The sequence below is a fragment of the Pongo abelii genome, chromosome 14 (genome assembly GCF_028885655.2).
Source record: "Pongo abelii isolate AG06213 chromosome 14, NHGRI_mPonAbe1-v2.0_pri, whole genome shotgun sequence".
In the NCBI taxonomy this organism is placed as follows: Eukaryota; Metazoa; Chordata; class Mammalia; order Primates; family Hominidae; genus Pongo; species Pongo abelii.
The window spans coordinates 119,476,232-119,488,689 of NC_071999.2; the positions used below are offsets into that span (position 1 = coordinate 119,476,232).

Consider the following 12,458-nt stretch of genomic DNA (forward strand, 5'->3'; position numbering starts at 1 on the left):
CCTATACTCCTACCACCCAAAGAAAACTACTGTTGACAGTTTGGTGTACATACATCCATTCTTTGTCTGAAGTGTAAGTGGATTATGTTTTCTTACCAGCTTTGAGATATAGTCTACATATAATGTGCACTTCAAGAAGTTTTAACAGATGCATACAGTTATGTAACCGGCACCACGGTCAAGATGGAATCTTTCTTGGTAGAACGGTAGAATATTGCTACCACCCCCGAAATTGCCATGACCACTTTTGCAGTCAGCGCTCTCCCCTGACTCCTAGCCCTTGGCGGTCCTCCATTTGCTTTCTGACACTATATTTTGTGATTTCTAGAACCTTATGTAAAATGCAGTCATGTATTTCGTAGTCTTTTGTATCTGGCTTTCACTTAGGACAGTGCTTTTGAGATTCATGCACACGCAGTGTGATTGTAATTTGTTTATTACCTAGTAGAATGGGTATGACACAGTTGTTTTATCCATTCACCAGTTAATGGACGTTTGGGTGTCCATGTTTGGGGTTTTTTGTTTGTTCTTTGAGACGGAGTTTCACTCTTGCGGCCCAGGCTGGAGTGCAGTGACACGATCTTGGCTCACTGCAACCTCCACTTCGCAGGTTCAAGCGATTCTCTTGCCTCAGCCTCCCGAGTAGCTGGGATTACAGGCACCTGCCACCACGCCTGGCTAATTTTTGTATTTTTAGTAGAGTCGGGGTTTCACCATGTTGGGCAGGCTGTTCTCAAACTCCTCAGGTGATCCACCCACCTCGGTCTCTAAAAGTGCTGGGTTTACCAGCATGAGCCACCGCGCCTGGCCTTGGGTTGTTTTAAATAAAGCTGCTGTAAACATTTGTGAATAACTCTTTGTTTGGACATATATTCTTATTCTTCTCAGGTAAGTTCTGCTTACTTCTGTATCTACAAGTAAGTTCTCAGGGTCATATGGAAAATGTATGTTTAACTTTGTGCGAAATTTCTTGTTTTTGCAAGTGGCTGCCCCTTTTGCGTCTCTCCCAGCAGTGTATGGGAGTTCCAGTTCCACTCCACCACCAGCGTGTGGTGTCCTCAGTCTGTAATTTTAGCTGTGCTAGTGGGTGTGTGGTGGAGTGTGGTTGTGGTTTTAGTTTGCATTTCCCTCTGATGCTAAGCATCTTTGTATTTACTTGCCATTCTATGTATCTTCTTTGACAAAGTGTCTGTTTAAATATTTTGCTCATTTTTATTGGGTTGGTTATTTTCTTATTATTGAGTATTTGACTTTATTATGTATTCTGGATACAAGTCCTATATCAGATATTCACCTTGCAAATACTTTCTGCCTAGTCTTCAACTTGTCTTTTGATTCTCTTAACTGTGCCATTTGAAGAGTAATCGTTTTAAGTTTTCAAGTCACATGTATCAGTTTGTTCTTCTATGGATTGTGCTTTTAGTATCCAAGAAATCTTGCCTAATCTGAGGTCACAAAGTTTTCTCTTATATTTTCCTGCAGACATTTTAGAGTTTTAGGTTTTACATCTAGGTCTACAATCTATGTAGAGTGAATTTTTGTATATATTGTGAAATACAATCTAGAGTTAGAGTTGGGTGCAGTGGCTCATGCCTGTAATCCCAGCACTTTGGGAGGCCAAGGTGGGTGGATCGCCTGAGCGTCAGGAGTTTGAGACCAGCCTGGCCAACATGGTGAAACCCCATCTCTACTAAACATACAAAAAATTAGCTGGGCGTGGTGGCAGGCACCTGTAATCCCAGCTACTCGAGAGGCTGAGGCCAGAGAATCGCTTGAACCCGGGAGGCGGAGGTTGCAGTGAGCCGAGGTTGTGCCACTGCACTCCAGCTTGAGCAACAGAGTGAGACTCCATCTCAAAAAAAAAAAAAAAGAAAAAAGAAAAGTCTAGAGTCAGTGTTTTCCCGCACATGTCCAGTTGTTCAGTCTCTTTTCCCCTACTGAGTTGCCTTTGCTCCTTTGTCAAAAACCATGTAGGAGTAGGTGGAGTGAGTTGTGAAATCGGGGTGTGTTGGCCCCCCAACTTCATACATTTGCACAGGTTTCTGGCTATTCTTGGTCCCTTGTGTTTCCATGTGAATTTTAGAATCGGCCAATTTGTATAAGAAAGTGTGCTAAGATTTTGATTGACGGTATATAGAATCTATAGATCAATGTAGGAGAATTAAATTCTTAACAGTACTGAGAGTCTGGGCTCAGTGGCTCACACCTGTAATCCCAGCACTTTGAGGGGCTGAGGTGGCCTGATCGCTTGAGCCCAGGAGTTCGAGACCAGGAGGCAACATGGTGAAACCCCATCTCTACAAAAAATTTAAAAATTAGCCTAGTGGGGTGTTGCATGCCTGTAGTCCCAGCTACTCACTCAGGGCCCCCACACTACAACCTGGAAGCTCTTCACGCAGGAAGCTGAGCAGTTGGGGCCTGTTTGTCTCCCATCTTTCTGAGATTCACTGTCTTTCATAGCCCAGTGCTCAGTGCTTCGAAAACTGTTGCTTCGTGTATTTTGTCTGATTTTGTGGATATTTCAGGCAGAAAGTTAATACAGTTCTTATACTGTGTCTTGACTAGAAACAAGAGTCCCACCTGAACTCTCAGAGGTCTTTGGTTTAATAAAATACGATACCTTACAGCTAAAGCTTCTTACTACCTTTTTCCTGGAGATTTGGCTGTCTGATATCTGCTGCCTCATTATTTTTACTTAAAATGGCGGAATTACTTTGCAACACCTTGTACACAGTGATATGTCTTATAAAATAATCACTGTAGATATTATGAACAATGTTTGCAGGTGCCTTAGGTGTCTGTCTTGAAACCCTGAGAACTAGGAGTGCTTACCCCAAAATGATAGTCACTGGTTCCTCCTTGGAATGAGACATTGCAAATTCCAGGGGCATCTCTGGAGGTGCTGCCCCACCAGGGGCCATGTGGAATCAATTGATTCACTTACTTGTGGTCATCTCTCCACGCACAGGTGGGCTTCTGGCCTCTCACAGAGTCTGAAGCATGAGCTGCCTCAGATCTATTGGAAGCAAATGGAATAGAAATCTAAGAAAAGCAAATGTGAGATTACTGATGTCTGATCAAGCCGGCAATACATTTGACTTGGTGTTTCAAAATAAAGTCTCAATTTTTGTATAGGTGGGGTGGTGTATACTTTGCCAAAGAATCTTATGTGAAAGGACCAATTCTCACCCAAGTTTGAAAGATTTGGTTTCGTGTTTGGTTTTTGGTTTTGCTCAGTCTCCCTCTACCTCTGAACACCTTAGGAGTCCTGTCACTTACATTGTTTGGGCCTCAGCTGGCCTGTTGTTTCTCTGTTTGTTACTTTGTTTTTATCATTTTCCTCCTGTAATGTGTAGAGGAGAATGTTGTGAAGGCATAGATCTTTTGCATTTAACGACCTGAATTTCAGTCTGTAGTAACTAACTCCCTGAAGAAAGTGCATCTTCTGTGTCTTGTGTCTCTATGTTTTAGTCCTGCTTGTTGCTAAATGAGACAACAGAAAACTGAAGACTGCATTTCTAGAAAGGTTTCAGAGAAAGGCTGTGTTTTGATTTAGAACTGGTTTTTTTGTTTGTTGTTGCACAAAAACAAACCTCTCAGGCCTTTTTAAAAAAAGAGAGAGAGGCGTGGCCTCCCTATGTTGTCCAGGCTCCTTGGGAACTCCTGGACTCAAGCAGTCCTCCTGCCCTGGCCTCCCGAAGTGCTGGGATTCCAGGCGTGAGCCACTGCACCCAGCTGACATACAAGTTCTGGGGAAAGCCAGGCTGTCTTTCTTGAGTCACAGAGTAGTTGTCTCCGTGACATGTTGATACCAGGTGATAATGGTGAGTGAAAGAGAGCGGTTAGTCCTTTGTATTAGGTGGCGTCCTTCCCTCACACCCAAGCTGCGGGCGCCCAGCGTAGGGATGGGACCTCCACAGCTACACAGGTCTCATTCTGTGTGGCTGTGAAGGTCGCTATATGACTCTGGAGGTAGCTGGGTGACTATGGAGGTCGCATCCCGTGTGGCTGTGGAGGTCGCTGTGTGACTGTGGAGGTCTCGTCCTTTGTGGCTGTGGACGTCTTGTCTACGTGACTGTGGAGGTCACTGTGTGACCATGGAAGTCGCGTCCCGTGTGGCTGTGGAGGTCTGTGTGGGAGTATGGAGGTCACATCCCATGTGGCTGTGGAGGTCACTGTGTGACTCTGGAAGTCTCGTCCGTGTGGCTATGGAGGTCTGTGTGTGACTCTGGAGGTCACGTCCCGTGTGGCTGTGGAGGTCACTGTGTGACTATGGAGGTCACGTCCCATGTGGCTGTGGAGGTCTCTGTGTGACTATGGAGGTCATGTCCCACAGCTCCATGGACTTCCTTGTTCTGTCTTCCACATCTGAGAGCAGGGATTGCCCTTATCCACAGTGAGCATTTTGTTTAAGTGGCAGTGAGTTCACTCCAGGCAATGCTTTGACACTATAAATAGACGTGTATTTGACATTCAAACACGTGTCTGTTGAGCTAATACAGGCAATCATTTGATGTACCTGCTGGTTAGGAAGTAGCTGTGATGTGAGAAGAGACAGTGCTGGGTGAAGATACACACCAAGTTTCCTCACTTGGCTGTTGATACAAGGAAAGCATCTTGGTACTAATAGGAGTAGAATGCAAATGATACTTCTCCACCTCCGATGATTGGATTACATTCCTTTTCTCTGGGGTGAATCTTTAAAATACTAATGGCCTGAGTGCACCAACATGAAGCACACAGTACCATCTGATTAGTTGCTTTATGCATCCAGAGAGGGTATTTCTAAATCTCAAAGTATGATTGAGTGTCAAAAATCCATTTGAGGGAGGAGCAACTCCTGTGTTGTGCTGCCTCTGTAACAGCACAAAAAAGTCTTCCAGTATATTCCTGCCAGCAAGGAGTTGGCAGGGCGGAGAGAAACAAAGGCTGTCGCCTTTCCAGTGATGAGTGCCTGTAATATGAAGCCGGGAGTCCTGACTCAGCACCTACAGCAAACCTGGGTTACCCAGGGCTTGCCACTTGTTTTGAGAGGTTCCTAAATTCTTGATTTTAAAAACAAAGTAAATTGCAATATGACTCATATGAATAGTAAATGTGCACCAAATAGGACACATAGGAGGCAGAGTGGGTTATAAAATATTTAGTCATTTGCCACAACCAGGAAAAGATAGTTTTAAGGATATTGGTTCTTGGCCTAGGAATTAAAACATCCAGAAAATGGTCCTAAGTTACTGTTGATTTTTGCTGAAGAAAATACATTTTTTTCATGGGTTATAAAAAAAACTTACTTGGTAATAATTATGTTTGTGGGATTCACTAATGTTTAACTACTGGAGCAAAACCTTTGCCGTAAAGTTCTCTTGGTTGTTTGAGGAGACAAAAGGATGGCAGATCTTTGACCAAATTATGAAGATATGGAATTCAAAGGGATGGAATTGAGCTTGAGAAAGGAGTTGAAGTAAATACAGAGTGTGGGTAGGAATTCTCTATTTCTATAGTAAGACAAAATGTAGGGGGAGAGTTTGTATTTCTTTGTTATTATGCTGATAATAAGCTTGCTAGAAAACAGGATTATAATTAAAAACAGGATTATAATTGTTCCACATCCTCTTTTGATCTTTGTAAATATGCATGTATTTTATGTGGTAATAATCAGTGTATGTATTTAACTTTGGTTAATATGTAGCAGCTCTCTGATATTTACTATTGGAATTATTAATACTTGTAAGTATTAGTAAAATGAATAGCTTTATAACTTTAATTTACCTTTTTTCCTAGGAGTATATTGTATCCTAATTAAATTCAGATTATTTATCTTAAGTGTTTTTATTCTGTATATCCCCACATTTTTCGAACCCCACATTGGTTCAAAACTTGTTAGAAAAACCATATTTCTGTTTATAATATTTCATATTGGAATTGAATGAATTTAAGTTTTTGTACCTAAGATTGGAAAGGAAATTTTATTAGAACTGGTAAGAATGTATAAGCATTGTTTCTTTGAGGTGAGTAAAAATATTGTGAGAAAAAGTTTTCTGCTTCAAAAAATGGTGTCAGCTGGGCACGGTGGCTCATGCCTGTAATCCCAGCACTGTGGGAGGCCGAGGCGGACAAATCACCTGAGGTCAGGCGTTTGAGACCAGCCTGGCCAACATGGCAAAACCCCTCCTCTACTGAAAATACAAAAATTAACCTGGGCGTGGTGGCAGGCATCTATAATTCCAGCTACTTGGGAGGCTGAGGCAGGAGAATCGCTTGAACCCGGGAGGTGGAGGTTGCAGTGAGCCAAGATCCTGCCATTGCACTCCAGCCTGGGTGACAGAGCAAGACTCCAACTCAAAAAAAAAAAAAAAAAGATTTCTTCTTGTACTAGGGATGTTCACAGAAAAAAAAAAGTTTCTTAATTAAACAAACTGAAGTGAATTACATATCTAGCCTGCAGAAAAATAAATAGGAAACAATACAGTCTGGCCTGTGTCACCCAGAAAAAGCTCAGTTTGGACTGAATCACTGCCCTGGGTAGTGTGAGGGGAAGGCCCAGCCTGTTGTTCTCCTTCCTGATGGGAAGGTGGTCACTGATGGAAAAGATTTTCTTGGTTCTCTAGCCCTGATTTCACTTTGTAATCATCAAGGTGAACTTAAACACACACACACTCCGGTGACCCCCACCTCAGACTGAGGAATCGGAGCACCCAGAAACAGGCCTGTGAGGATCAAACCTGTTGAGAAGTCCCGAGTGACTGGGCACCATAGATGCTCAGGAGTGGTGGAGGCCAGCCGCCTGGGACCCGAGGTCCAGCAGGCGCAATGTGCCCACATTAACTGTTGTTACCTCTACCCCATGCCAACTATGACTGGACTGCAGTGTTCCAACGAGAAGTGCCCGAAACTAAATAAATAATAAGTAATTTATTTGTAGATTCCTGAAGTACTGGGGTAGGGTGTGGGGTGCCTTTTTGTTATGATTACAGCTATATTAACAATAGGGTTTTTTTATGAACCAATCTGTTGTTCATACTGAAGAATTGATGTACCCCTTTTGTTTGCAGGCTGTGGAAAATCTCTGTTCTCACAAAGTCTCCCCAATGCTCTACAAGCAGCTGCGTCAGGCCTGTGAAGACCACGTCCAGGCACAGATCCTTCCGTTTAGAGAATATCCTTTTTTTGGTTCATGAGGTTTCTATTCATTATCTAAGTCTTTTAAAACTGAACATTATTATGATAAAGAACTAATGAGTATCCTTAATATTAAAACAACAGCTTTTAAAGTTCTGTTTTATTTGGTAGGTTTGTAAGTGAAATTTACCATTTAAATTATTTTGCTGATCTGAATTAAAGGGAAACCGTGTTCATTTATTGGGTATGGTTGAAGTATTTAGGAAATGTTCTGAAAAATGTCTTAAAGTTTAAGTATCCTTTATTCTAATAAACACCATCTGCATTGGCTTTCTGTGATAGGCAACAAAGTCCCATCAACTTGGCGACTTATGGAGACACCCACTTAATCAGCTCACAGTTGTGTCTGTCAGGGGGCCAGGCAGGATTCAGTGGATTCTATGCTCAGTCTCACGGGCAAAGTCAAGGTGTCAGCCAGGTTGGGGCCTCACCTGAGGTCTTCGCTAGCACGGGCAGGCAGTCGGCGGAAGCCAGTTCCTGTGGTAGTGGGACTGAGGGCCCTGCCTTCTGTCCCGTGTTGCTCGGTGTCACTCTCAGCTCCACATGCACAGGTCCTTACCTCTCCTCTCACAGCACGACTCTTTTCTGCTTCTAGACCAGCAGGAGAATCTGCCTGTCTGACTTGCTGAGATAGGGCCTTATATGATGTAACCCGTAACCCAGTCAAGGAATGATGACCTTCGTATTCACAGCCTCGTTCACAGTTGCGTGTGAGGCATCCTCCACATGGGGACAGGGCAGGAGCATCTCGGAATTCTGCTGCCACACCAGCTGTGACTCAGACGTCTACAGGGGAGTCTCTGGGCTCCTTGGCATCCTATAGAAAATCCTTTAATCTGGACTCAATCTCATTCCCCAGCCTCCTCCCATTACTGTAGCTGTCCATGTGTCTCACTGGGTAGGAATTAGAAAGTAGAGTTTATAATTGCAGAAAATCTACTTGTGGCTGTACTTTTCTAGGCCTCCGTTTCTTCATGTGTAAAATTAGGTGGTTTGTGTTTGCTTATTTCTAAGTGTTCTTCTAGTTCAAGGAAACTTCTGCTCCCCCTTCTCCCTGATCTTGGTAAACTAAACCATTCTGAGTTCATTGGAAGGATCCTCAGGGAATCTGCAGCAGTTGGTGCTGCTGAAGTTGAAGCACGTGACAAGCTGAAATGTAGGGTGAGAGGCCTCTGTTTAGACAATCTCCACAGCACCCCCCACAGATGGTGAGTGAGGTCAGTTCCAGCTCTGTTGTGCTGGCTTCTGTAAATACGCCTCTGCAGTGTTTTCCAGCAAAGCCCTTTCCTAAAGATCATGAGGTTGTTCAAGAGATCAGTGACCACACACAACCTTTTGGAACCTGGCCAAAGTGCACCTTATCTCAGGAGGCGCCTGTGAGGGCGCACAGAAGCAGGCCCCGCCCCAGTGCCACAGCTCAGCAATGTACTTCCAGGAACACATGTTCCAGATGTTTCCATCCAAAAAGTGGCCTGACTCCTAGGCTTGGGGGAAGTCTTTAGCAGATGCCCAAGCCTTCTCCCAAAGACTTAGGCATTTGTGAGAGTCAGTAGGCGATAATTGTTCCTACTCTAGTTGCTGTCCCAATTTACTTGAAAACTACTATTTGATTACCTGATCAAATGAATCTTCTGCCAGTTACTCCTACTCTGTGGGTTGACTAATGTGCCATCAGTTCACTCACTGCACAAGCACTTGCTTTCTACCTACTGCACTGGCACCGCAAAATGGAAAGTGACCCCCATGCCTGATTTCTACCCTCCAAGAAGTCGCAGGCCTATGGGAGAGGCAGGGGAATTACTGTATTTCCCTGGTGCGGTGGCAAAACTGTGATTACAAAAATTATCATTTGGTTCATTAAAGGCGAAAGAAAAAAACACTACCATATTAAATGCCCTTATTAGTCATGAGACAAGATCTTGAGTTGAGAACTGCGAGTCAGGCCAGGAATGGTGGCATGTGAAGCATCTGGGGCAGAGCCTCCCAGAGGAGACCCTCCTGAAGGATGGGGAGGATGCGCCCTCCTGTGGATGTGGCACCAGAAGCAGAGCGTGGAGGGTGCTCTGGAAACCCCGAGCAGCGGGCACAACTAGAACTCCAGAGATCTGGTGGCCCTTAGGCTGTGATGCTAAGTTGCAGATTGAATTTGAATCTTTGTGGATACTATCAAGGAGTTAGACTTCAGTCTGTGAGTATCCCAGAGTCCTCACAGGTTTTTTAAGCAAGAAACCAGAATTAGATTGTTCATGGAGGTCACTCTGGCAGAATGATGAGATAAGTTTACATATAGACAGCACACCACAGCCTTCCATTGGGTCGGCACATGTTTTTAAGTATCTGTCATGTGCTAGGTATAATGCCAGGCCCCGGGAAAATAAATCTGAGCAGAATGGGATTCTGTCCCTTTGGAGCTTAAACCCCAATGGCGGTGGCAAAAGCATCAGGATAAGCATTTACGCAGTGCTGTGATAAGGGTTTTTTTTTTGTTTTTTTGTGTGTTTTTTATTTATTTATTTATTTTTTTGTGAGACGGAGTCTTGCTCTGTCACCCAGGCTGGAGTGCAGTGGCACGATCTCGGCTCACTGCACCTTTCCCTCCTGGGTTCAAGCCATTCTCCTGCCTCAGCCTTTCCAGCAGCTGGGATTACAGGTGCCCACCACCACGCCCGGCTAATTTTTGTATTTTTAGTAGAGACGGGGTTTCACCCCGTTGGTCAGGCTGGTCTGGAACTCCGTACTTCGTGATCCGCCTGCCTCAGCCTCCCAGAGTGCTGGGATTACAGGCGTGAGCCACTGCACCCAGCCTGTGATAAGGGTTTTCAAAGGTTCAGATAAGCTCCTGGGACCTAAAGAAAGAGCAGCCAGCCCGCCTGTGTAGGGGAGCATTGCAGGGGCGAAGCGATGTCTGGGCCATGTCCTAAAGGATGGATGAGGAAGTAGCAGGTGCTGTGGGATGCCAAGGTGGCACAGGCCAGGGAGCAGCATGGGCAGCCCTGGCGCTGAGGAAGCTTACTGGGCAAAAGAGCCAGGTATGCTGCTGGGTGTGGGAGAGTTGACCACTGACAGGATCCCTAAAGGGGAAAACGACAGGAAGGTGGATGCTGAATTGTGGAGGAGCCTTTGTTGAACCAAGAGGTTGAGGTTTATCTGAAGGTGGAGATTGAGCCAAGGTGTTCAGGCACAGCATGGCTGGGTTATGTTGGTAAGAAGTTAGTGTGCCTGTGTGTGTGCACTGTGGTGTGAGGGGTCACACCACAATGGTTTGACTGGGCAGCAAAACCACGGAGTGGAATGGCAGCATCCTGCCAGCAAACCTCTTATGGTTCAGAGGGAAAGGATCTGACTGCTGTGGAAGGATGAACCAGACACAGATTGAGGCGGGGAGGGTCTGTCATGGTCACGTTGATTTGGAAGGAGGAGACACGGATTGAGGCGGGGAGGGTCTGTCTTGGTCACGTTGATTTGGAAGGAGGAGGCACGGATTGAGGCGGGGAGGGTCTGTCGTGGTCACGTTGATTTGGAAGGAGGAGATACGGATTGAGGCGGGGAGGGTCTGTCTTGGTCACGTTGATTTGGAAGGAGGAGACACGGATTGAGGCGGGGAGGGTCTGTCTTGGTCACGTTGATTTGGAAGGAGGAGGCACGGATTGAGGCGGGGAGGGTCTGTCGTGGTAACATTGATTTGGAAGGAGGTGAGGAGGCACTCAGGTGGAGATGCCTGTTGTGCATTTGGGGCTAGAGACACAGATCCAGTGGTTCCAGACATGGATGAGATGCCCAGGAAAAATGAGCAGAGTGGCCAGACACAGTGGCTCACGCCTCTAACCTTAGCACTGCATTTTGGGAGGCCAAGTTGGGAGGGTCAGTTGAGCCCAAGAGTTCAAGAGCAGCCTAGACAACAATTAGCCGGGTGTGTGGTTCACACCTGTGGTCCCAGCTACTCTGGAGGCTGAGGTGGGAGGATTGCATGAGCCCAGGAGGCCGAGGCTACAGTGAGCTGAGATTTCACCACTGCACTCCAGCCTGAGCAACAGAGCAAGACCCCCATCTCTAAAAAGAAAATGAGCAGAGCCATCAGAGGAGGTGGTTGAGGGCTGGTGTCAGGGAGATGAGAGGAGAACCTGGAGAGTCATCTTGTGGGAATCGAGGGGCGAGTTTAATACGGCAAGCGGTTTAGTGACCAGTAAGTAGAGTCTGAAGGGATGATGAGACCAGGAAGTGGCAGGTTACTGTGATGAAGGCTTTTAGGCTACATTCGTACATTAACCTAGTAAACATGGGGTGTTTCTATCCAACTCAGCACTGTGCGTTGGGGACCACGGACAGGCATAAATGGCATGGGTCCTGCTCTCAAAAAGCTTGTTTTTGCTGGAAGAGAGTTCTGACCCAGTCCAGTCTCATATGGGGAAATGTTAATGTGATGGCAGATGCTCAGATACTGTGTGGCAGGGAGTATTCCAAGGTCTACATATTCAGATTTCTTTGGCCTCTGGGCTATTCCAGTACTTCAAGTAATTCTACTTTCTAAGATTTAAATAATTTGTTGTTGTTGTTGTTGTTTTGAGATGCAGTTTTGCTCTTAATTGCCCAGGCTAGAGTGCAATGGCGCAACCTTGGCTCACCGCAACCTCCACTCCTGGGTTCAAGCGATTCTCCTGCCTCAGCCTCTCGAGTAGCTGGGATTACAGGAATGCGCCACCACGCCTGGCTAATTTTGTATTTTTAGTAGAAACGCAGTTTCTCCATATTGGTCAGGCTGATCTCGAATTTGCGATCTTGGGTTATCTGCCTGCCTCGACCTCCCAAAGTGTTGGGATTACAGGCATGAGCCACCATGCCCGGCCAGATTTAAGTAATGTTATGTGCCGATTATATTTTGATTGTGTGCTGATATTAGATTACAGATGAAACCCATCAGATGCGCAGGTAGAAAAAGGGCTTTTGTGGAATTGAGTCATTCACTACCATCTTCTTCATTTACCATGTCCGTTTTCTTGTCTCATGTGTTTGATAAATTCTGCACTTAGCTGTCCCTTTCAAAATAGGTACCTGCTCTTGGTGACGTCCCTTCCCCAAAATAAAGGCCATTTGTACCCATGCACTCATACACATGCTCAGCCACAGGCAGCTGCTGCAGAACCCGCACCACATGCTGCAGGACCATGTGCCACCCAGCCAGGCTACATGAGCACCAGGAGCTCATCAAAAATGTCAAGCCAGCGGAGTGCGGTGGCTCACGCCTGTAATACCAGCACTTTGGGAGGCTGAGGCGGGCAGAT

The 12,458-nt window shown here is 45.6% G+C and overlaps 1 protein-coding gene across 3 annotated transcripts in view; it reads left to right on the plus strand.

The window, feature by feature from the left end:
• The window catches only part of CUL4A (cullin 4A), a 55,007-nt gene that overhangs the window by 1,287 nt on the left and 41,262 nt on the right, over positions 1 to 12,458 (plus strand). For 2 of the 3 annotated variants that reach the window (XM_054529295.2, XM_002824451.6), the window contains exon 3: positions 7,053 to 7,156. In XM_054529295.2, the coding sequence (XP_054385270.1) occupies positions 7,053 to 7,156 (104 nt within the window). Of the gene's footprint in view, positions 1 to 49; positions 74 to 7,052; positions 7,157 to 12,458 lie in introns of those variants that run through there. The other variant, XM_054529294.2, reaches the window with a different exon arrangement.